This window comes from Microtus oregoni, unplaced genomic scaffold (genome assembly GCF_018167655.1).
Source record: "Microtus oregoni isolate MIOR12 unplaced genomic scaffold, Mior012 000000F_ref0000247, whole genome shotgun sequence".
Classification (NCBI taxonomy): Eukaryota; Metazoa; Chordata; class Mammalia; order Rodentia; family Cricetidae; genus Microtus; species Microtus oregoni.
In genome coordinates, this window is record NW_024543059.1 from 49,750,450 (window position 1) to 49,777,316 (window position 26,867).

Here is a 26,867-nt window from a genome sequence, read left to right on the forward strand (position 1 = left end):
TCCCATCCATTCCTCCCAACAGGTAAGGGCTCTGGTGGGGAGTCAAAAAAGTCTGGCACATTAAGTTGGGGCAGGACCAAGCCCCCAGGCCCCCCTCCTCCCTGCATTAAGGCTGAGCATGGCATCCCATCATAGAGAAAGAGTTCCAACATGCTAGCTCACGCACCAGGGATGGTTGCTGATCCTATTGCCAGGAGCCCCTTCAGATAGTTGAAGTTTTTCAACTGTCTCTCACAAACTAGGGGGCCTAGTTTGGTACCATGAAGGCTCCACAGCTGTAGGTCTAGAACTCATGGTTTTCCACAAACTTGGTTCAGCTGTCTACAGATTTCTCCATCATGAACTTGACCTGCCTTGTTTACATGTTCCCTCCTCCTTCTCTTTGACTGGATTCCCAGAGCTCAGTCTGGTGCTTGTGTGTGGATCTCTGTATTTGAGTCCATCAGTTACTGGATGAAGGCTCTATGATGATAGTTGGGGTATTCACCAATCTGATACAGGGGAAGGCCAATTCAGGCAGCCTTTCCACTATTGTTAGGAGTCTTATTGGAATCATCCTTGTGAATTCTTGAGAATTTCCCTAATACCAGGTTTCTCCCTACCCCAGAGTGGCTCTCTATCAAGATATCTCTTTCATTGCCCTCCTACTCCATCCCTCCCCACCTCGACCATCGGATGCCCTCATGTTCTCATCCCCTTACCCCTCTCCTTTACTGCCCCCCCTAATTTACCCAGATCTCATGTAATTCTCTTTCCCAGGTCGATTCATGGGTCCCTCTTAAGGCTCTTCTTGTTACCTAGCTTCTCTTGAGCTGTGGATTGTAGTCTGGTAATTGATTGCCTTGCAGCTAATATATACTTACAAATGAGTACATACCGTGTTGTTTTTTTCTTTCTGAGTATGGGTTACCTCACTCAGAATGTTTTTTATTTCTAGTTCCATCCATTTGCCTGCAAATTTCATGATGTCATTGTTTTTTGCTGCTGAGTAATACACCATTGTGTAAATGTACCACATTTCCTTTATCCATTCTTCAATTGAAGAGCATCTAGGCTGTTTCCAAGTTCTGGCTCTTACAAATAACAACATTGTGAATATTATGGAGGAAGTGTCCTTGTGTAATGATTGAGTATCCTTTGGGTATATATGCCCTAAAGTGGTATATCTCGGTTTTGAGGTAGATTGATTGCCAATTTTTTGAGAAACTGACATACTGACTTCCAAGGTGGCTATACAAGTTTGAACTCCCACCAGCAGTGGAGAAGTGAAGGCATAAGTCACAAACAATCCCACACCAGTTTGCAATTATGATTAATAGGATGGTTATTTATTTAAGGGGGCAAATCTTACAGATCACCGTCCCAGACAACAGCCCTCTGCACAATCAGGAAGGGAGCCTAGTCGCAACAAGCAGAGCCAGAAGCCAAAGAGAGAGAGTGGAGGGAAGTGGCAGCTTTTTTAAAGAGAGAGAGACCAAGCCCCAATGGGCTGGTATCTCAGAGGCTATTTGCTGAAGGAGGGGAAGGAGCTCCCGCAACACCTCCCTTTTGTTTAAGTAAAAGAGTTCTAAACCTACTACAAAATTATATACAATAAGTACAAATATCCTATTCTCACTAGCTTTAGTTTTGTATAATAAATAACTTGGTCAAGTCATGAGAGAAAAGTAACTACATTTATATAGTCTTCAACCCCATCGAAGATCTGAGAAGGGAAATGTTACCTGAGTAATTAGGAAGTTCAATCAAACAACTTCCAAAACATGCTACAAATCACAGAGACAACTAGCTACCTGGGCAATCACCCAAGGTCACGTTTGCAGCATTGAAGCAACCAACTTTGGCTAGGGCCTAACATAACTGACATACCATTTTCAAAGGTAAGAAAATTTTCAAAACTATCTTACCCTGTCTTGGTAGGATATGACAGTCCTGTATTATCCATTCATGGATAGTCTATATCTCTGTCAGTGGTTGAGGTATGGGCATTTCTCCAACATAAGCTGTCATCAGTGTTTTTTATCTTAGCCATTCTGACAGGTATAAGATGCTATCTCAAAGTTATTTTGATTTGCATTTCCCTGATTATTAAGGATATTGATCAATTCAGGGTCAACATAACAAAAATGGCAATCTTATTAAAAGCAATTTACAGATTCAATGCAATCCCCAATCAAAATCCCAACACAATTCTTCACAGATCTTGCAAGAACAACACTCAACTTCATATGGAAAAACAAAAAAATCAGAACAGCTGAAACAATCCTGTACAATAAATGAACTTCCGGAGGCATCACCATCCCTGACTTCAAACCCTACTATAGAGCTACAGTAATAAAAACAGCTAGATATTGGCTAAAAGAATACACGTGGACCAATGGAATTAAATCAAAGACTCTGACCTCAATGGAGAAAGGAAAGCCTCTTCCACAAATGGTGCTGTCATAACTGGATGTCAAGATGTAAAAGAATGAAAATAGACCCATATCTATCACCATGCACAAAACTCAAGTCCAAGTAGATCAAGGACCTCAACATAAATCCAGTTACTCTGAAGTTAATACAAGAGAAAGTGGGAAGGAGCCTTGAAAGCATTGGCACAGGAGACCACTTTCTGAATATAACACCAGTAGCACAGACACTGAGAGGAAAAATCAATAAATGGGAACTCCTGAAATTGAAAAGCTTCTGTAAGGCAAAGGGCACAGTAAATAAGACAAAACAACAGCCTACAGAATGGGAAAAGATCTTACCTAACCCCACATCTGACAGAAGGCTGATCTCTAAAATATATAAATAACTCAGAAAACTAGGTATCAAAATACAAAATAATCTAATTTAAAATGGGGCACAGAGGTAAACAGAGAAGTGTAATCAGAAGAATCTCAAATGGCCGAAAGACATTTAAGGAATTCCTCAATATCCTTAATCATCAGGAAAGTACAAATTGAAGTTCTTGAGCGTTCTTAAAAAGCTTCTTCATACACAAAAAGCTAGATCATCCCTCATTTGTATAGAGGAATGCATTGTTTTATATAGGTATAGAATATTCATCAAGAATACATGGTGAAGGATTGGAGAGATGGTTCAGTGGTTAAGAACATGCCTACTCTTCCAGAGGACCCAGGTTCAGTTTCCAGCACCCACATAGAAACACACAACCATCTGTAGTTCCACTGTCACTGGATCCAATACCCTCTTCTAGCCTCTCAAGGCACCAGGAATGCACAAAGTACATGCAGAGAAAACAGTCATACACACAAAATAAAAAATTAAATATTTTTTAAAAATGAATACACAGTGGACTGTCTGAAATTTAGACTGTGTTTGATACCTGTGCCTTTAAGCTTTGTATTCAATTACTGCCTTTAACAACTGGTGTCTTTTTAATAGAATGTTGTACAATTTCTTATAGTGGGAAGATTTTTATTCTTACGTTTGTGATGCGCTCTCAATGTCCTGTGATTACAGATATTCCAGCAGAGTTGGGGAACATGTCGCAAGCATCATTAATCTGGCTGTTGTCAGTTTACCTAATTTAACGGGTGTATCTTCCAACATTTTTCACCCTATTATAGCTGCCAGTAGGAGCAGTGCTGTCCTCATATAAAAGTTACTACAGTGCTGATAGCTACAATGCTGAACTGAGTTATAGACTGTGAGCTCCAGCCAGATCACCCCCAACAACACCCAGACAACTGGGTATGTCTGGATTTATGAAAATAAGTGGTGAATGCCAACTCCTCATTGACAAGTTGATATGAGGAAGTATACTGTGTGTGAAACATAAGCAATCCTAACTTTTATGGTTGACATTAAAATGATGCACCCACTTTGGGCATAACAGAACTTTGAAAATCCAGATTCACCTGTCAACACGAAGATATTTTAAATTTTGCCTTACTCTAATCGTTTTAGAAAACATTAGCAGATAAAATTAGCTGAATAGTGACTTTAAAAGTCAAAGCACTGTGGAAGGACTGACGTCAGAAAGATGACATCTAAAGTCCCAATCCTTGCTCACCACTGAAACATTAATTTAGCCATGATATATGGAAATAATAATCATTATGAGGTTATTACAGTTCAATTAAAAGCTGACAGCATCCCAAGTAAGCACACAGATGAGAATGGTTGAGCGGGGAAGAAGAGCAATGTCATTTTCCCTTCAACAGCAGCTGTCAGGCCCTGTGAGAATGTCAGCTCACTAATCAAGCCTATGTTAAGGCGTATGAGAGTGAAATGTGCCCTGAAACTTCCACCTCTCTGGAGTGCTGCCCCAGGTTCTGTTTCTGTCTTGTCTCATTGAGATTACTGACGTCCTTAGCACAGTTTGTATGCCTTGGTTATAGAACTAAAACGAGAAAGTCACAGCCGGCTGTGATAGGTGTTTTGGCAAGTGCTTACGAAGGGGCAAAACTTGAGGATTATTCCTCTAAAGTGTATACAGAATGAGAAACATACACCATGGGCTGGCATTTGTTCCCAACTGAAGACACTGAATGGGTTTAACATGAGAGCTGGGCTTGTTGGGGTTTCTGTCCTGCCCAGTTTCCAGAGCCAACAAGTCCCAATGAAAATCACACAGAGGTCTCCATAAGATTATAAATTGATTGGCCCATTAGCCCAGGCTTCTTATTAAGTCTTGTAACTTATATTAACCCATTATTCTTATCTATGTTAGTCACATGATTCAGTACCTTTTTCAGCGTGGAAGATCACATCCTGCTTCTTTAGTGATCTGGGCAGGACTGGGGAAAAAAAAGCTTCCTTCTTCCCAGAATCCTCCTATTCTCGTTGCCCTACCTCTACTTGCTCTCTGGGTAGAGAAGGGTGAGGTATGAGGAAGGGAGGGAGTGAGAACAAGGATAGTTATGTAAAATGAGAAAATATTGTACTAAAAAACAATTTTAATTAAAAAGAAGAAAGGAAAATAAGAAAAATGACCCTGAAGTATCAAATAAGGCTCCAGAACCTTAGTCAAAAGAACTGGAGAGATAAGAAGTAAACAATAAAGACTTCAAAACAACAATTGTAAAAGGCCTTAAAGATGTCTATGCTTAAACAGGACTCAGACACACAAGAAAGAACAAAAAATGATGAGCTGAGGCACAGAAAACCTAACTAAAGGGCTCACACAGAGGAGATTCAGGAGAGAGCTTTGTGATACAAATGAAGAGAATCGGGGACCTCAAAAGGTGGTCATTTAAAAACATCCAGAAAGAAGAACAAGAACAACTGAATTTGAATTAAAACTGAGAAATTTATTGGATACAATCAAGTGGACCACTACCTACATCTTATCAGTTCCGGGAGACAGAAATGAGGTTCAAAAATACAATGACCCATCTTGAAAAGACTCAGAGGGAAACCTACTCCCAAGCACATCATATTGAATGCCAAGTGGCCACAATTCCATTATGGTTTCTACTTTCCTTCTATTTGTTAGCAAAAAGGCAGTGCTGACTCCTCCCCTCACCTAAGAGGAACACTCATCTCGGCGGGAGTGGACTGGTGGTATACCAAAGAAGTTTGCAGAGCAGAAGGAAGGTTCTTAACTGAAAGACAATTCTCTGTATTCAGATTGGCAACTGTGCATCTTCACCTGCCTTGCCCATGTAGGAGTGATGTTGAGAGACTGGCCCCATTACTCCCTTGGACATCTATGTGCTTTATATTTAGTTTTTTTAAAGAATGTTTTAAGGTTTGTTACTCATTTTCAATTTGCCTGAGCCACTAGGCATTGAGGATACAGTAGGAAATATATTTCTATTTATGCTCTTGAGGAGCTCAGAGTCTGATCCCGTGCTGATAGGGGTTCATATAAGCCAGGATCACAATTCCATAAGCCATCATCCATACAACATACTAAATTAAGGACGACACCCTCACCAAGTGAACTATAGTAATTTTGTTCTTAATGCATATCTGGAAAATGATGTTTTTCTCAAGGAGGTGGGGGGAATGTTACTACATAATACTGCTTTTGAGGATTAAGCAAGGAGATATACATGCATTTTAAAAGGACAGTAAAGTTGAGCTTTAGGGAAATATTCTAATTCTGACTTTATCATTCTCTAGGTGTGATAGAAGATGTTTCCTCCTCTGTGAAATACTAACCATAATTTACAAAGAACCCTCATAGGGGAACAGAAAAGTTAATGAGATGTTTGATTCATACAATCAGGCATTTTGAATAATTTTGATTAATAGCTTACTAATGGAAACTGGAATATTAAGCCTTGGAGTCCATTGTATTGCATAGTGTTTGATGGATATTTTCCTAAGTAAGCTATATTATTTTGATTTGTCTTTGTCAATAAAATATGATAGTTATAATAAGTCATGACAAATCTGGAGACTATTAGAGTGAATTAAGACAGGCTTCATGAGTACTTACTGATCACTAGCCAAATTTGTATTTTATAGGCAGGTGTTCGTTCGCCTGGTTTCATAACAAAGTTTATTGTTATGGGACTTAGAGGTCTTTTTTATTTGTTCTTGGATTCTTTGCATAGACTGTTAATTCAGATAGTTCAGACTTCTTAATAAATGGATACAGAACAAGGAAAATGGATTTTTAAAAAAAACCTGCAATGGACACTGTAGTGCTTGTACTAATATTTCACATTTTTCCCAAATAAATGTGGTGATTTGAATAAAATGACCCCTATAGGCTCGTAAATATGAGTTCATGATCACGAGGGAGTGACACTATTAGGGTTTGGCCTTGTTGGAGGAATTATGTCACTGGGGTGTGCTTTGAGGTTCCAAAAGCCCAAGTCAGACCCAGTAGCTTTCTCTCTTCCTACTGCCTGTGGATCCAGATGTAGAACTCTTGACTCCTTCTCCAGCACCATGTCAACCTGTATGCTGCATGCTTTCTTCCATGCTGATAATGAACTAAACCTCTGAAGCTATAAGCAAACCCCCATTAAATGTTTTCCATTGTAAGAGTTGCCATGGTCATGCTGTCTCTTCATGGTTGAAAGAGAAGCTGTGTTTCTGACCTTTCTAGAATGACTTAAATCCCATCCTAGTGAGGTATTTAATTTACACTTTTTGATGATTATTGCTCTTGATACATGGAAAAACACTCAGTGCATTGCTTAAGACAAATGTTCATTCACAGAAGGTGATTAAGTATCAATCTAAAATTCTAAAGACATATAAGAGGTTAAGAGTTAAACAGCATCCTTATTTTCTAAACAAGTTGGCTTATGCCATCTGTCAAGAGATGGGTCATTACTCCGTCTCCTGTTCAGTCCAATGTAACAGAGACAAGCTCAAAAACTAGCTCCTCTTCTTGGCACTAATCAGACCATAGAATTTCAGCAAAATTTCAGCAAACAGAAAAATTCACTTTTAGCACAAAATAAGATAAAAAAAACCATTAGCACACAATCTTACTGTGCTTTGCATGGCTGTTATAACAGTTTAATATATGTTAGATTAACAGAAATTGTTTTTTTTTCTCCATTCTGGAGGCTGGAAATTCAAACCCATGACTGACAAATGTGAAGTCTTCTGAGATCTCTCATTGGCCTATGGGTGCCTCTTTCATCCTGTGACCTCACTCAGTCTCTTTTTGAAAACACGGCTGGGGTACTGCCTCAGGTGAAAATTTTCTTTTCTCATAAATACATCCATCAATTACTTTAGGGATTACCCAATCAGTTTGGTTCTAATCATTTTATTAAAAGTCCTACCTCCCAAAGCAATTACATTCTGCAGCATCAGCACTTAGACTCCCACATATCAGATTTGACAGAACACAGTACATCTCAACATAACCTATTTTGAGGTTTATTTATGGATTTCTGTAGTTGGGCATCAACTTTAATGCAAAATCCACAGTAACATGAGATGCTTTGTCTTTTCATGCTTTATCAATAGGTAATAATTTTATGATTGAAAACCCGCTTATTATCTTAACAAATTCAGATAACAAATTAAGTAGAAGCTCTAATAAAATCTTCATCCTGGTGGTGTGAAATATCCCAAGTTGGATACATGTTTTCCACTGGATATAGAATATCTTGTAAGGGCATCTGTTTGTCTAACTCTATAATTTTCTAAAGCCTACATGCATAATGAAGGCAGAGAAGAACAAAGCACCACTTTAGGATTAAAGTTTAGGAAAGACGTCATTCCTCTCCTCCCCAGACAGCTGCTGACAGAAGGCTTTCATAGACTCCTACTGGAATACTACTGCTAAGAGGATGAACAGAGAGAATCTTTTTGTAAAACAAAGCACACTTCAAAAACAGGAAGTGTGTCATTTTTCACTGTTATCATTGTCTAACTTTCCACTGTAATTGAGCAGAATTTATCAAGGGAACTTGCTTCTTCCCCATGTTTTCAGGTGAATTTTGGCTGATAGTGTTCATGGTTCCTATTACTAGTTTAGTTACTAGTATTTGCTAGGTCACTAATATTCCTTGGTATAAATTACAGACGTTATTTTGGTGCTTCTAGGTAGATTGCTTTCGAATCCCATGCATTGTGCAGATTGTCTGACAAGGTATTATGTCTTTGAAACACCCACCCCCATATACATCTTGGATTTTATTTATCAAATGTTCACTCATCCCCTGCCCTTAGAAAGCCTGTTATATACCATTATGCTTTGGGGGACATAAACTCCCTTTATATATACCTGATCTCACTTATCATGGTGATCAGAATACTTTTTTTACTAGTAGTTTCTATCCAAATTATACAAGTTATCATTCCCTGAATGTCTGGGTTTGGCTGGTACATTGTTTTTAACACTATGACAGGGAAGGTTTGAGAGGAGCTGCTCAACTTGTCACAACCTGGGAAGTGTGTGCAGAATATGCAGAATAGAGGAGAGTACAGGGTCAGGCAAACCATTCTTGGATGAGTTGTCTGTGACTGCTTCTTCCAACGAAATTTATTTCTTACCATTTTCTCCACTTGCCAATGATGTCAGCAAAACACAGATCTGTTAGGGTATGAAGCTGTCGATGAGGTCAAAGTCCTCCTGATCCAATGACCACCTTCTGCAGGCACCACATTTAAACAATACAGCAACGGGTACCAAACTTTCAACATGTGAGTTCTATAGCAATGTTTCAGATCCAGCCCTAAAACCACCATTTTATGAGAAAGGACATGTTAATTCCAAAAAGAAACCTAAATAAAAGACCCAAGGCTAATTATAAACCTCAAACTGGGTCATTGCAGTATGTGTGTTCACCCATGTTTGCATGATACTTATTACTGACCTTGAATCACACTAACACAACTTCTCACTAGCACTTCTGTGTTACTGTGTTACTAATAGTAGAGATTATTCTGGAAATTACACCAAGTTTTTTCACACACTCTTTCAGGACTTTATCCTAAATCCCAAACTAGGATTTTCACAAGAGTCACAGACATAATTATATTTTTCTTGTTAATAGTCTGCTTCTGTCAGCTGAAATGAGTTCTCTTGGTAAGCTAATATTGAAAATGAAGGGAACCTGTTGGTTACGACCCATACATTCTTTCATTGACTCTTCCCAATGCACCTGGTGGTAGCTAGTTTTAGGTTCACCATTTTCTATGAATACTGGAGCCTTTAATGGCTCTTACTTTAGCCTAAAGTAATAATGTATAATTTTGATGATATTATTCTGATAAAACACAAAAATGTCAGGGCTAAGAGAAAACTTAAAGCTAGAAACTTAGGCACTGATGAAATGGAAATCCTATCTCCTGTCTTCCTACCTCAACTTTCTCAAGTAGCTTATCCATGTGTCTTTTCTAAGGCTTCAAGATCTCATATTTGAGACACAAAGGTGACATTTTAAATAATTTTTATTATCTTCATTTTATCACTTCCAATTATTTGTCAATAAGAAAACAGAATTTGTTTTTAAAGCATGATATTTATTACTGTCAGCATGAACCTCTTCAAGTACATGGAGGCTGACACGTAATTATGTGATATAGTTTAAGTACTTTCAAATGAGATGCTGCAATAACTAGAAAACCAAGAAATAGCCAAGAGTCCCAACAAAGAGAAATCTCTAGCAGAACCTAAATAACCATAAAGATGAGTGCCCAAGGGGAAAAAAAACTAGCTTCTTTATAAATTCCCGAAATACAGTGAGACACCAGCAACCACAAGAAGTCAACCAGAGTGCAGAATGGAGAGTCAGAAGACTCACAGTAATGACAGTTTGAATACCTGAATCTTCTAAAGTGAGTGTCTCAAGAAACATGGATAGAAAGATGAACACAGGACAGTCTATAAAAATAGCCAGATGAACTTGTCAGAACAGGGGAAGAGGAAGCTGAGCAACAATTCAGGATGATGCTTTTATGAGGTTACCAAGAACAGAAAGATGCTTCCTGTGTGTCTAAGGGAGGAGAGCAGAGGTCAGGGAAGATGAAAGCAACCACCATTGAAGCTGTAACCAGGAAGCCACAAGGCCAGAAACAGCACATTCAATGGACTATAGGGTGCAACTGTCCATCAATAATTCCTCATCTCACAAAGGTATTTTAAGAGGTACAAAATCCAAACATTTTCAGATCAACAATATCTGTGCTCATTTAAGAATCCCCCAACTCATTTAAAAGAAACTGTTCAAGGAAGACCTTCAAAACTAAGAAAAGTGATTTAAAATAGATAATTCAGTGAGGAATAGTAAGCATATATTAAGTATATAACTTTATCCAGACATGGAAAGAATGTTCAAGATCAAAAAGTTAAACTGGAAAAGAAAATTTAGCTCAGAAAATTGAATAAAAGTAAAACAAAACAGAAAGCAAAATCTATCAGGAAACATGAATCCAAATTGGTGTCAATGAGTCACAATTATGAACATATTCTGATTAAAACTCATTTTCACAACCTAAAATTAAAATACAAAACAAGGAACTGGAAAGGTGTCTCAGTGGTCAAGAGTACTTACTGCTCTCCTAAACGACCTGGGTTCAGTTTGCAACCAGCATACAGCAACTCAGAACCACCTATCACTCCAGTTCCAGAGGTTCTGATGACCTCTTCTGGCTTCCTCGGCACTGCAAACACTCATACAGATAAAATAAAAGTAAATAAACCTTTAAAATAAAAAACAATAATTTCTCACTTAAGACCAGTGTGTCGGGAACACCGTTCCTTAGGACATTACTGTTGGATACATTCTGCCCTGTCTTACGAGGTAAACAGGCTAAAAGGCAAACGGCAGTACTGGGTGCCCAATCATTGTTTCACAATTAAAGTTAGCTCACTAGGATGTTGTAGCCTCCCATAGTCAACAATGTCGATAGCCTCACACAGATAAGCAAAATATTAAAAAGCAATAGGAAAAATAAACAATTTATTATCATCTTTTGAAAATGTTCACATTTTTACTCTTAAATGGAAACTAAAGAAATATTCACATTATTAACATTCATTTTGAAGCACATTTGAACTCATAGAGTCAAAAAACAAATTCCGAATTGAAAGAGGATATGGATGATGCTAGAAGTTGATGAATGCTAAAGTCAAAATGAAAACAAGAACCTGGTGAAGAAGACTGAAAAGCTGCTGCAGCTGGTGCAGCTATGGGCTTCAGAGAAGTTGTAGGGAGTGAAGGATGGAGTAGCCGCTGGGGGAAGCATGGCTGAAGGAGAAACATCTAAACAACAATGAACAGTGAAGGGGTTCCAGTGAAAGGATACTGCCAAGGTAGAGGCCTGAGACAGGAGTTGATGCACTTATCCAAGTTCAGTCAACTGAGCATACATAACATGGGATCAAATATGACGGAGGGAACAAAGAGATCAGGAGAAATCATACAGGACCTCATGGGAAATTACAAGGAATGAGTGGAACAGGAGTCCCCAGTCACACAAAAATGTGACTCGTGACTTGAAAGGCCTTAATGGAGCAGGGATCATCAGAGAATCGTTGGCATTCCTTTAGTGGAGAAAGTGTTCACTTTCCCCAAGGAAGTCAATAGCGAGTGGAGAAAACAAATTCTTCCTGACCATAGGAAGGAACTAAGACAGAAATGACAGGCACAGTCAGACACTGCAGGGGAAATTACTATATGCTGGTATTTGAAACCCATCTTCCTAAATAAATGAGTCAATGTTATTATTCTTTCTCTAATAAAGAAAAACACGTGTTCTATTTCTTCAGATTATAAAATACTGAGATTAAAATATTTTATAATCTGGAAAGTCAAAAAATTATCAGTGTGATTGGAACCATGATAACTAACTTTTGCTTATGTCTTTTACAGCATTCACTGGGTTAACCATGGTGATTCATCTACCTAAGAAGGCTATATAATACCTTGGTTGTGAGCGGTTATTACCATATATAAAATTCTAGAGAAAAGTCCAAAATGTAAACGAAGATCATTCGCTCATTTCCAGACTGCTCAACCCAAATAATCATGCAGAAACTATATTAGTTACAGCACTTCTTGGCCTGTTAGCTCAGGCTTCTTATTAACTAACTCTTACATCTTAACCCATTTCTATTAAACTGTGTATCGACATGAGGCTGCTGCTTACTGGGAAGGATCTGGCAACTGTCTCCTTCTGCAGCTACATGGTGTCTCTCTGATTCTGCCTACTCTTTCTATATATCTCTTCCAAGCTGGCTGTATTCTGCGCTGCTCTAGGCTGAAGCAGCTTCTTTAATAACCAATGGTAATAAAAACATAGTCATAGTATATGTAGGGGAATCCCTCATCACCAGAATGTTATTCCAGCAGTTCTCTGTTGTACTCAGCACCTGCATGCTCTGAGGATCAAATTATTGGGTGTTGAATTCAACTCTCCTTTAAAAATTGCCACTGATGAAGCAAGGCCCTTTCCACTGTTCCTTTAACTCTTTTTTTAATTCAAATCTAAGTAAAGAGACTTGGAAGACTAGAGAAGTGACAGTTTAAGGGATTTGTAAAAGTTAATGTTCATAATATGTTACCACTGTCCTTTTTGACTTTATATTTTCCTTTTTCCTATAAGAATATAAATCTCTTCCCACTATTATTTCTAACTATATGTAACAATCCTCCTTTTATCTGCATAATGATACTGCTTTTCATTTTTAGTTCTATTTTGTAATTTATTTAGTTTACTATGAATTGCTTCTATCAAAGTGTTAATCTATAGGAACATAAGATATATTGGACTGGCTAGTTTTATATCAACTTGACACAAGCTAGACTTATTTTGGAAGAGAAAACCTCAATTAATAAAATATGCCCCATCAGATTGGTCTCTGAGTAAGCCTGGGAAGCATTTTCTTGGTTGATAGTTGATATAAGAGGGCATAGGCCTTGTGTTTTGTGCCACCTGTGAGCTGGTGGTTCGAGGTGCAATGAAAAAACAGGCTGACCAAGTCATGAATAGCAAGCCAGTAAGCAGTATTCTTTTATAGTTTATGCTTCAATAACTTCCTCAAGATTCCTGCTCTGAGCTCCTGCCCTACTCCCTTCAAAGATATCCCATAATGTGGAACTCTAAGCTGAAATAAAGTCTTTCTTCCCCAAGTTGCTTTAGGTCATGGTGTTTTATTATATAAATTTTTTAAAAACTGAATTGTCTATTTTCTCTGGTTTTGTGAATATTAGATACTTCCAGGCATGCTGTGTGCAAAACTGTAGTCATATGTGGTTACTGAAATTTCCATTGGAATAAACTAAGACTCAATAAAAATATTAAATCCAAAGTTTAGTTTCTCTGTGACATTAGCCAGTTTAAAGTCCACAGTAGCTGTGCATATACAGCAAATGGAAACCAGAGCTGCTCTACACTCCCATCCTCTCAGAAAGTTGTATAACAAAGCCCACATCAAAGGGAGACAGATCTAGATCTAAATAGCAAAATTTTCTCTGTATGACCCTAAGAAAATCACTTGACATCTCTGAGAGGGAGGCTAGTCGGAATGAAATGATCATGGAAGGAAATTAATATACATAGGCCTAACACAACCTACCTACAATAAACACTGAGGACGCTTATGCTTGAAAACTCATTATTTCCCCAACTTCCATGACCATCCTGATCCAGTCAGTCTCTCTCTTATTCTCTCATCCAATATAAATCTACTTCAACCAGATTTTATTCTTAGCCACACTCTCATTCCAGGCCACAATTTGATATCAACATAAGTATTATAGACAAGTCTGTGGTAAAAAATCATTTTACTGTGGCAATCACCAGTCTTTCAAATTGATCAGTGGCTCCGCTGATAGACCACCAGAAAATGGAGCAAAACTTTTCACTATCTCTTTGGTCATTCCTTACTCTTACAGCATCCTTCCTACATGCTGTATTATCCTTGGCCCTTAATCCACCTCTCTATTGGTCAATGACTTTATAACTTAGTGAATCCATTGAACTCTCCTCCCTTGAATTTTCAAACATGTAATTGATGTTTCTAGTAGTTCTCAAACACTGAACAGTATCTGAACAGAATCATACAGAACTTGACTTCACTGACTACTGCATCGTCAGTAAGCATCTTTAGTTTTGGAATAGGGTGAACGGTTGTTTAAACTTTCTCAGATGGTTGGGATGGGAAGACACTAAACAGGCTTTGGGGAGACACCAAACAGTTTGTAGATGTCTTTTGCTTACAAATTTTAAATATCCATTCATGCTGTTTGATATTTACACGGCTGCAACATACTTCTTGGGCATACTTCCTACAGCTACTTAATGAGACCAATATTCTGCCTCACCTGCAGTCCACACACTTTATCTCTCATTGCTGAAACTATTAACACAATCCACTGGGGGCATGCCAAGCTGGAGAATAGATGGTACAGCTCCTTTGCAGAGTCCTGGAGAAACTTCAAGGTTTCATCGTTGGAAACTTTGGCCATCTAATGCATGCTGTGCATCATAAATTTCACAGGTTGAAGAGTTAGCATAGACAGCAGCGTGGTCCTCAGATGTCAGTTATATAACATTGTGTACAGGAATGTGTGTCTCCCAGTGGGCACAACATTTACAATTCTAAAGAATAAAGAGAATTTTAATGTCTTCAATGTTTGCTTCCATGACCATGTGATGTACATAATTTATTGAAAGTTTCTCTTGCTCTGGTTAAATCTTCAGCAGTTCTTGAAAGAAATATCACTGAATGAAGCAGACATTTAAGTAGCACCAGGATAGCAATCAAATCACAACCTGGAATCAACATATTAACAAACAAATACACATACATTTATGTAGTGTTGTTTGATGCACTGAGTAGCTTATACATATAACATTCATATATAGGTAGACAGCTAGTATTAATTTTGTGTTTATGAAGGATTTTACATCAATTAATGATATCTTACTCAGAAGAATAGTATTCATATAATTTCTATACAGTCATGGGGATAATGAAGTAAAAATCAGAAAGCAGGGACAGGAAGGTCCAGTTACACCTTCTACATCCTGTGTGCTATGAGTAGGTCACTGAGAATCTCCAGACCTTCACTTACTCAATTAAAAATGCTCTTTCAGAAGACTTCTCTGTGCCTTACATGAAACAGGGGTGAATGGTAAAACATTAGAGATGCTTTAGTATTCTTCCTAAAGTTGGAAAACAGTACTAAACTGTGAAATATCTAAACTCTCTCAGAAATGATAAGGTATTTAGCTCTTCAGATATTATGATGTAGATAACAGGGCATTTTTATTCATCCAAGTGTTCTTAAGTTGAATCACAGCCATGTATTCTCTTAAATTATTAATTAAAGTACATTATATTATAGTAACATTTTCATCTCTAAAAACTGACAGTTATTATGCATGGATGTTTCATTTTTCTTTTCATACATACATGGTCTTAGTTAATTATATTCCCATTCGCCTGTCTTTAGCTTCGTGTGTACACTACTGACCCCCAGAATCCTCAATCCTACTTTCTTACCACATGTTCTAAGACCTGACCTATCCTTTTCCCTCTTCTCATGGCCCCTTTCTTGTTTCCTGATCCCTACCCATGCTCATTCCTACATGGATGCATGTGCATAGAAAATAGAAGCCAGAAAAAGAACATGTGGTATTTGCCTTTCTGAACCTCACCAGATAAATTTGCTCCATCCTGTAAATTTCATTTTTCTTTACAGCTGAATGAAATTCCATTAAGCATATGACCCACATTTTCATGATCCATTCATCAGTTATGGTCATCTAGGCTGACTCTGTTTCCTGGCTATTGTGAATAGCAATGATATGGCCGTATGTTCTCTGCTGTGGGATATGGAGTCCTGTGGGTTTATTCCCAGGAATAGTAAAGCTGCATAGGTGGATCATACGGGGGAACTATGTTTAGTTTATATGAGGACACATATACATACATACATACACACACACACACACAGATTTCCATGGTGGCTTCTCTAGTCTGCATTTCTACCAATGGTGAATAAAGGCTCCTTTTCCCCACATTCTCTTCAGCATTTACTATAGTTTATCTTTCTATTGCGTTCCTTCTGGCTTGGATAGAGAAGAATCTCAAAGCAGTCTAATTTGCATGTCTGCAATGGCTTGGATGTTTTCTGTTTCCATGATGACTAAAACATTTATTTCCGCAGGTATTTTTCTCCACAAGGCCAAATGTTCCTTTTCTTTAATGGATAAGAGGCAGATTTGACATTTTTTTCTACCACAATGAACACAATAGTGTTACTACACAGTTTCTTTTCTATTTGCCAAAATCGTGATTCATAACCATTTCTTCACCTGCCCTAATGCTCTGTGACATATCATAAACCACTTCACTGTGATAACATGTCTAATCCTCCCAGTAATGTAGTGAAAGTGATTATCGCTTTACTCATGAAAAACTCATGAAGCACAGACTGTGTGAATAAGTTGATGCTATCTTGTAAGAGAAAAGATTTTAAATGAGATCACATGGCCAGCAGTAGGCATGAAGCCCACCTCATCTTTGTCATGCTTTATTCCTACATTGTGTATCTCTTGGCATCTGTTTCATATTTCCAGAATGCAGCCTCCAGTCACTTGGTCCTTGGATGCCAATTGTAACCATGCAAGAGTAAACTCCCTGACTCTTGAAGCATCTTACCTATTCCCCACCACAGATGCATGGGGATGGAATCTGTTCTCAGATATTAGAGAAAATAGTTTTCTTAGGAATGAGTTACATGTATTTCCAACCTAGATAACATCTCATTTCATATCAGAAGTTAATTATGATAAGTAAAACTAATCTCTTTAAACTATTTGAGGGGTGAAGATGTGAGTCAGTGAAAGAGTACTTACTACATTCAAGACCCTCTCAGTTCAATCCTGCACTAGAAAAAATACACACATCTATGGAGACATTTCATATGTAGGTTATAGTTTCTTTATTTTAGTATATTTAACTTTAGCATATTTAACTAGTATTTACTAATCACTATCCATTAAATTATAATTAGATTGTCATGGAAATTCATACATTTACTAAATGATATCACAAAATTTTGTTGAATTGATTCAAGTGTCAGAAACTAGAAAACCTGATACAATTTAGTTTTCAGGTCTAACCCTCAAGGCAAAAGTTAGGATCTCCTGCCATACATACAATACTAAAGTAAATGGTATCTTTTTTTTTCTTTATTTCTCACGAAACTTTATTGATGTGTGAACCCGAGTGCTAGAGATTGTAGATTTTACTTGAGAAAGATTGTTTGAGTCAGCAAAGATATGTTTTGCCTAGATGGGGATCCCAAACGGCTCCTGAAATTAATTAATTAAATTAATTAATCTATTCATTACCAGGGTGACAGAATGGGTTTAAAGAAAATTAGGGGCACAGAAGGGAAAAAATTAGGAGAGACAGGGTAGGGACGCTTAACGATTTCCAAAAAAATTCATTTAAACAAAAATTTAAATAGCGACAAAGATTTGAACAAGATCTACCTGGTTTGAACCAAATCAAACCGATTTAGGCTGGCTCAAACTGGATCAAACCAGCTCATTTCAGTTAAAACAGGATCAAACTGTATCAGACCGGATCAAACTGGATCACACCATTGTCGACTGGTTCAAAACTGTATGAAATTGGATCACACCAGATCAAACTGCATCAAACCAGTGTAGACTGGCTCAGAACTGGATCAAACTGGTTCAATGTGGATTGAACCTGCATAATCTGGATTAGATTTTTACAGGTCCGCCAATGCTAATCAAACCAGTTTAGACCGGTTTAACCCGGTTTTGGCCAGCTCAAAACACATCAAACCAGCTTAGCATGGATCAATCCGGATCAAATTCGATCGGACCAGATCAAACTGGTTCAAACTGGATCATTCCAGTGTAGCAGTGGATTTGCTCCCCACACCCTGCCTCACCCCTAGCCACGCCCTAACCCCAGGCCTAACCCAAACCCTAGCCACGCCCCAATCATCTCACCTTCCAACCCATAGCAATGCCGCACCCCTAGCCCTGCCCCAAACTCCAGCCACTCCCTCTCCTAGCACCGCCCACCCCTGATCCGCTCCAAACCCTTGCCAGTAAATGGTATCTTAACTCCTTCAGGGGCCTCTTGTGTCCCTGCCATGGTACCATCATGATCTCAAGATCAACATTTTCTCACGAAAAGTGAATTTCAAATGGAACCAAGATTCACGTTATAATTGCATATCCTGAAACATTTTCTTATATTTTATAGACATGTCCACAAGCAGATTAGTATGTGTATATAGTAATAATTATTTTTATCAATACTAAACTATACTAAAACAATAGTAATAATAATAAAGAAATACTTTCAGATTCACCCAGAAGCATGGAAAGAAGCAAGAAGTCTGTTGTTGGAGACGCTTGTTTGTTCCCAGCGGCTCAGTCCTGAAATAATCACATAGGAACCATATATTATTTGCAATACTCTTTGGCCAAGAACTTAAGCATATTTTTGCCTAACTCATATTTTAAATTAACACATTTCCATTAATCTGTGTATTGCCATGAGGCCATGGCTTACCAGGTAAAGTTCTGGCGTCTATCTCTGGCAGGGCTACATGAATTCTCACTCACTCTGCCTTCTTTCTCCCAGCATTCAGCTTAGTTTTCCCCATCTACCTCTATTCTGCCCTGTGCAGGCCTGTGACAGTTTTTTATTTACCAATAGCATACAGAGGGGAATTCCACATTAGTCCATCCATGAAGACTAATCTTTGAAATGTTCAGGACATGCTATTTCTTCCTACAGGATGACTTTAGTTTTGATTGTTTTTTTTTTAATAAATGTGCTTACCTTCAAATGATAACTCTTTCTTAATAACTTCCCTTTGGAGTCATTGCACTGTTGTGATAAATTATCGTAGACTGAGTGGCTAAATGATGGACATATACAACTCATAGTTTTGAGGCTGGAATGTTGTGTAATTAAAGGAGGTTGACAAGGGCCCATAATAAAAGATAACAATGTTTATTGGGACTTATTCACAACAGAAGGCCACTGCATTCCTCTGCTATGTGGGCACTGGTTTTGTGAACTAAACTCTGACCACCAACCAAGTGCAAGGAAAAAGATGGATGAGCATGCTTCCTGTCTGTGCTTATAGTACTTAAGACCATGCCCTAGTGGGCTGGTAGCTAAAAGACTATTGGCTGAATGAATTTCCACAACAGCTCCACTTTTGTCTAAATAAGAGGGTTTTAAACCTAAAACAATATATACAATAAGAACAAATATCAAGTATTGTCCAGGAAAAAGAAAAGGAAAAAATATATATAAGAATAGAACTACAACCAACATGAACAAGATTAAACACGTTAAATGTCTAGACTAAGGTAATTAGCAAATAACAGATTATTTCTGTTAACAGTAGCTGTCCTATCCTGAGTAATCTAAGTCTTGTACTGAATGTCTTATCTAAATTATGAGAGGAAAGTAGTCATAATTATCTAGTCTTCAATGCCATCAAAATCCTGAGAAGGAAAACAATATTACCTATGTAAGCAGGAAGTGCAAGAAAGCGACTTTGGAAATGTACAAAAAATGACAGAGACAGTTGGCTACCTGGGCAATCACCCAAAGTCTCATTTGCAATGTTGGGGCAACCAACTTTGGCGAAGGCCTAGAGTATATGACAGATCATATTCGGAGGCAGGAAAATCTGGAAGTCTTACCCCCTCTCGGCAAGGTCCAGCAGCCATTTTTGTTTGTATTCTGCTTGTCCAGTATGGACAGCCTGCATGTTGTCAGTAGTTTAAACAGAGGCAGCTCTTTGCCCAAAAGCCAGTTTTGCCAAAAAGAAAACAAGTTCCAAGTGGAGTGTCTTCAGTGCCCAATATTTTCTCGGGAAGGGATTGGTACTACCAGGAGCAATTGTGTCTCATGTCAGCAAAATCTTGAGTTATTTAAATGTAATATTTTATAGTTCTTTGAAGTATTTGAAGATTACTTATCTATGTAAAATATGATCTAGTGCATTTAGATAACCTGACTAGTCTAACTATAAGTATGATTAACATAGTTGACTATTGACTTGTAATTCTTAATACCTATATAGCTTAAAGACTAAGGCTTCCATTCTAAAATGAAACAATCTTTAAAAAGATGAGCAGCAAAGGAGGACAATGACCCCAAAATGTAATATATATATATATATATGTGTGTGTGTGTGTGTGTGTGTGTTTGTGTGTGTGTGTGGTGTGTGTGTCTGTGTGTGTATATCTTGACCAGAGGTAGAAATGTGTAGTGCAATATGATAAATACATCCTAAAATTGCACCAATATACAAAATATCTTAAGCAGAAGTAGAAGCACTCATGCCTACGGTATGACAAAATAAGTTTCCATGTTCATGGTGCAGGCATTTTGCTTTGGAGCAAGGCCTTCTTCATTGTGACAGTCTTCTCACTGACCATGTGTGGAAGAGAGAGAGATCTGTCTGTTCTTTCTCCCCACCTTAGGAGAACAATGATTTCATTATGAATACCCCACGCTTATAACATTCTCTAAATCTACTTTTATTTCTAATTTCTTCCAAATACCTTTATATTGAGGGTAAGACACAAACATTCAGTCTTGATATTGTCTTTTTTGAACTGCGTATGAACCTTGTCCACGTAGGTGTGTGTGTGTGTGTGTGTGTGTGTGTGTGTGTGTGTGTGTGTGTGCATGCATGCGTATGCACACACTTGATTGATATACAAAATAAATGGATGCCAGAAAACAAAGTCAGTTGTCATTGCTCAGGTCTACTTTGTTTTCTTTGTTGTTGTTGTTGTTGTTTGTTTGTTTGTTTGTTTTGAGAGGGGGTTGCTGTCCTAGAACTTGTTGAGTATGCTGGGGTGACTGGCCAGCAAGCCCTGGGGATCCCTCTGTCTGCCTCCCCAGCATTGGGAATGCAAGAGTCTGCCAACACGCCTAGCATTTTTTAACTAGTTTTTGAAGATCAAATTCAAGTCCTTGTGTTTATATGGCAAGCACCGGCATTACTGATCTGTTTCTCTAGCTTTACATAATTTTTTTAACGTTTTCAATCAAAATGCCTTTTAAAAGCAAAGCACTCTCCAGTTTACCATGCTCCACGCTTCCTTGCCATCTTATCTTAGATACTCCCAGTGGTGTGGACTACAAAGTTTCTGTTGGTATTTAAACTTGAATTTCATAGTTTCATTATCAATCAAGATTTAGGTATTAAAATACTCTTGGTCTTTCTCTTACAGGATGGAGAGCCTAATACGGGGAAGGCATCCCCCACAATATCAGCGAAGTCCTTATAAGGAGGCTCGTGCAGCACTGCGGAAGAGGCCTGAAGAGGAGTGTAAGTATGTCTGACCATAATAACCAAGTTCTAGGTAGATTTCTAGTAAATGATGCAAAACAAGAAATTAGAGAGGTATTCAATAAACATATATGAAATTGACCTGATTTTTTTAATTACAACAAATACAAGTAAGTACTTTGAACTCTATTTTTCCATGAGTATTCCTCTGGTACTCCAGAGACTTCATGTGGCATTCAGATTTTGTGTGAAATGAGAACAGAAAAGTCCACACAGTACTCTAACTCTTTCGAGATTTAGAGATACAACATACATACATACTAATGTTCTGAGGAGCCTAAGGTAAACAAAATTATGAAATGTCCTTAAAATCAACATTTTGCAATTTCCTTTGGTCTACAGTTCTCTTTGAACATTTTTTTTCTTTCTTAAAATGCCACACTTTTGAAAAACACTGGCAACTGGAAAAATAAACGCCTAAGGGTAAATGTATACCCATTTGTCAAACTGAAATTTTATATTTAATAGAATTTAGTAAAACGTTTTGAAAGATGGATGGCATTGTAAAAAACACTTTAATCCAATCTCAAACTATTTCATATTAGAATGTGCAGTTGTCTGTAGATATTTTCTTTAAATATTTATATCCCATAGCATATAACAGATTTTTGGAGACTTTTGGCATGATATTCATATCTGAAGTTTTAAGATGACTCATGAAACTAACTTTCCTTGTGGTATTTGCATACAGTTATTTTTGGCATACTAAATTGTGCTCCATTATGACATTCATCTAAGTTTTGTCCAATTTTAAGAAATTACATTTCTTAACTGTGAGGTTTGTGCTGAACTCCACAGACATAGATAACATAGTAGATTATTAACTTTATATTTGCATTTTAAATTAGTTTGAAGTGTGGCTAAAGATCAAACACACTGCCTGCATACCCAACCAGTGAATCATTCTCACTGTGTGCTGTATAGTGAAGTCAGTATATACCTCTTGGCAGTAACTTCTATGCCATTCACCAGAGGGTTGAATTTACGTCCTATAGCCTTATAAATAATATCCAATAAGAACTAAAATGTGAAAGTGAAGATGCTGTTCAACAATAAGCACTTATGAAGAGCCTTGCTATTAAGTACTACCTCTTTTACTGAATTCATAGGAAATGCTGGACTTTCTCCTCTTCTGATTCAATACCCCCTCTTCATTTCTGGTATAAGTCTATAGATTTTACTTAAAAACTCAGAAGTAAGAGAACTAAGATATGTGGATACATTGGTAAATTGTTCCCAGAAAATTGCTGTTTAGTATAGTGATTTCTATGAGTGAATTATAGAGGCCAGTAGTTACTCAGCTGCAGTTTACTATAGTACCCATTCTGATGCCTATTTCCATAAGTATGACATTATGGAAACACATAGTGATTAGATGCTCTGCAGAGCTACCTTTAGCTTCACAGAAATACTCAAGTAGCCACAACTCAGGCTAAATGTTCCACAGAACAAAGCCAGAGTCCTTTATCTGGTTCTTTATCAGAAAATTTTTATTTATTTATTTTATTTTTATTCTTTGAGATAAAGTTTCACTAGGTGTCCTAAACTGGCTTCTAACCGATGGCATCACACAACACTTAGGAAAGATATGAACTCCTATCTGAAATAGTGTCTTAAATTGTGGCATCTAAGTCGGCAGCAGATAAATCATCTGAGAACTCACCAGATGAGCGGAGTCAAAGGCTTATGCCAAAACTTGTTTAATAAATATCTCTCAAGACAAGAGTAGTAGTCTGCAGTTTAAGAAGCAATATTAGGGACTGTGACGCAAGGTTAAGCATGAAATCATCAGCTAAGCAAGTGATTGATGGCAGACAAGAGTAAGTCACCAGCTTCACAAGACTAATGATGATCGATATACCATCTCATACTTAAAGCTTATTTCTTTCTGGTATAAACTATATGTATTAAGATACTTCATTTGTAGCTAAGAGTTTTATTGCTGTAATTGCAGTAAATCTTCACAAAAAGACTTCCACATACATACAGATACACATATAATCTTCCCCAGAAGTAAAGATTGCCCCTTATAAATGCAATGAGGATTGCTCCTTGTGCTCTGATAGGGGAACATCATCTTCTGATAAAAAAGACACCATCTTTTAATAGCAGAGACAACATTGTGACACTTATTTAATTGAAGGCACACAAAAAGGTCTATTCTGAAGCACAACACATGTTAGCAATAACCCGCTGCAGTACACTGTGTTGCTTTCATGAATGACTCAGTTTATATACTTCTAAAATTCGGATGGTGGTGGGTCATGCCTTCATCCCTCATGGGACTATTGTGAGAAGAAGATTTATATGAAGCATGTTGCATAGAACCTGGGACACAAAGTTTTATTCAGCCTTTTGATTTCTTCCCCTTCCTTCCTCTTTGTCTCTTTTAGCTTGCTAATGTTACTGTCATATGTCAAATAAATCTTTTGTTTGAGGATAGTAGAATATACTTTATATCAAAATTTCATTATATTCAAAAATCCATGAGATTATAGCTTCAATAACTAGTACTGTCAAAAACTGAGATTTTTGTGTTACTCCTTTTTATAGAAAAATAATAATGTGTGATACAGTAGAATCTCCACACAGATGGCATCAAGCTGACCCTGCAACTGCTAGATTATAATTCGTTTTATCTGTCAATGCATCTAACACACTGTGTAGTTATGTCCTCCTGATTCCACAGGTTCAGCCTGGGCTCGGTTCCACATCCTCTGCTCAGTTCCCAGTGAAACCCGCCACCCCAGAAATACAGCACCACAGAAATCTCAGTAGCATTATCTACCTGTCAAAAAACAGAGAGGAATGTGAAGTTTTGTTCAGATGACAGGTTCTCTCTGTGGAGGGAGGTTTTGATAAATGGCACATTTCACATGGCTATCTTTCATAACCTATAATCTTTTATAGTGTTTTCAACATTGAGATCAACATTAGGTCACCAAACACTGCTCTTAGATGGTTATTAAATATTAATTTCATCTAGCTGTGCTATAGCTAGCAAGGCTGAGCAAATAACCAGAAAAAATGAGTTGATTCTTGTACAAACAGACTTTTATACATGCCCAAGTTATTCATTTAAAAAAAAGTCAAATAAAAATCTGTTCTCAAAACCATATCTCTGATCAGCTAAAAACACATGTTTATGTTCTGTTCCAAAAATCTCTTTAAAGAGCCTTCTATGGCAGCCCCATTTGCTTGCTTCATGCCTTCTCCTTTAAAAAAGCCTGATGCAGCTTCCAGCCTCTTGCTCGCCTAGGTCAGCTTCCATTCAGATCACCAATGACCTCTTCATGCTTTTATAAGACTTTTCTATTTCCATGTCACCAGTCATAATAAATCCACCGGCTAAAATTTTTGTTTATTGTCTCTCAATTATGAGTTAAGCATTCATTCCTAGGTTTTCTGCTATGTCTTACCAGAAGCTCAGCTTGAGAAGGATCCATTTTTCAGTGTTTTCAAGCTACTGGTATATTTTATTTCTTATAGATTTGAAGAACAACTACCACCTCTTTTTGCTGGCTGCCATCTGGGGACACCTTTGAGGCTCCAGATGCCTTCCAGTTAAGCTTTCTGGACACTCTAAATATGGACGCTTATTCTCCCTTTCACAGTCAGAATCTTGCTCTTGTTTAAATATTTTCACTTGACTAAACCAGAACTACCCAAGATAATATCAAATTTTTATTAATTCAAAATATTTTTCTGGAGACATAGTGCCAATCTTTGCCATAGTATCTTTGCCATAGTCTCTTGGCTAGAGAAAGGTGACAGTTCTCTTTGTTCTTAGGAGTGGTTTTTATAAGAATCCAACATCAGAAGGTACAATAATATTCACAACACAATCTTAGAGTTCTACTTGCCATTTGCTAAACTCAAGCATTTTTTTTAATTTTTTTTTTTAATAATTTTTTTTATTAAGAAAAGAAGAAAAAAAAACATAAACAAAAAACAAGTTTCCACCTCCTCCCAGCCTCCCATTTCCCTCCCCCTCCTCCCACCCTTCTACCCCTCCCCCCACTCCTCTCCCCCTCCCTCTCCAGTCCACAGAGCAGTCCAGGTTCCCTGCCCTGTGGTAAGTCCTAGGTCCTCCCCCCTCCGTCCATATCTAGGAAGGTGAACATCCAAACTGGCTAGGCTTCCACAAAGCCAGCACATTAAGTAGGATCAAAACCCCGTGCCATTGTCCTTGGCGTCTCATCAGCCCTCATTGTTCGCCATGTTCAGAGAGTCCGGTTTTATCCCATGCTTTTTCGGTCACAGTCCAGCTGGCCTTGGTGAGCTCCCAGTAGATCAGCTCCACTGTCTCAGTGGGTGGGTGCACGCCTCGTGGTCCCGACTTCTTTGCTCATGTTCTCCCTCCTTCTGCTCCTCATTGGGACCTTGGGAGCTCAGTCCAGTGCTCCAGTGTGGGTCTCTGTCTCTGTCTCCATCCATCACCAGATGAAGGTTCTATGATGATATGCAAGATATTCGTCAGTATTGCTCTCGGATAGGGTCATTTCAGGTTCCCAATCCTCAGCTACCCAAGGAACTAACTGGGAACCTCATGTTGGGCACTTGGGAGCCCCTCTAGGGTCAAATCTCTTGCTCACCCTAAAGTGGTTCCCTTAACTAAGAATTGTGGTTCCGTGCTCCCCTATCCACCTTTCCTTTATCCCAATTCTCCTGATTCCCCAAATCCCCCCTCCTTCCCTTCTACCTTTTCTCTCCCCATCTCCCCTTACCCCCATCCCACCCCACCCCCAAGATCCTAATTTTCTCCCCGGCAATTGGGTCTACTTCCCTTAGCCAAGAGGATAACTATATGTTTTTCCTTGGGTTCACCTTCTTACTTAGCTTCTTTAGGTTCACCTATTGTAGACTCCGTGGCCCTAATTTATGGCTAGAAACCAATTATGAGCGAGTACATCCCATGTTCATCTTTTTGGGTCTGGGACACCTCACTCAGGATAGTGTTTTCTATTTCCATCCATTTGCCTGCAAAATTCGAGAAGTCATTGTTTTTTACCGCAGCGTAGTACTCTAGCGTGTATATATTCCATACTTTCTTCATCCATTCTTCCATTGAAGGGCATCTAGGTTGTTTCCAGGTTCTGG

General features: G+C 38.1%; 1 protein-coding gene across 6 annotated transcripts in view; it reads left to right on the plus strand.

Moving 5' to 3' along the window:
* Lrrc7 (leucine rich repeat containing 7) overlaps positions 1-26,867 on the plus strand; it is a 417,668-nt gene that overhangs the window by 57,140 nt on the left and 333,661 nt on the right. For 5 of the 6 annotated variants that reach the window (XM_041664566.1, XM_041664138.1, XM_041664412.1 and 2 more), the window contains exon 2: positions 21,649-21,746. In XM_041664566.1, the coding sequence (XP_041520500.1) occupies positions 21,649-21,746 (98 nt within the window). Of the gene's footprint in view, positions 1-21,646; positions 21,747-26,867 lie in introns of those variants that run through there. The other variant, XM_041664230.1, reaches the window with a different exon arrangement.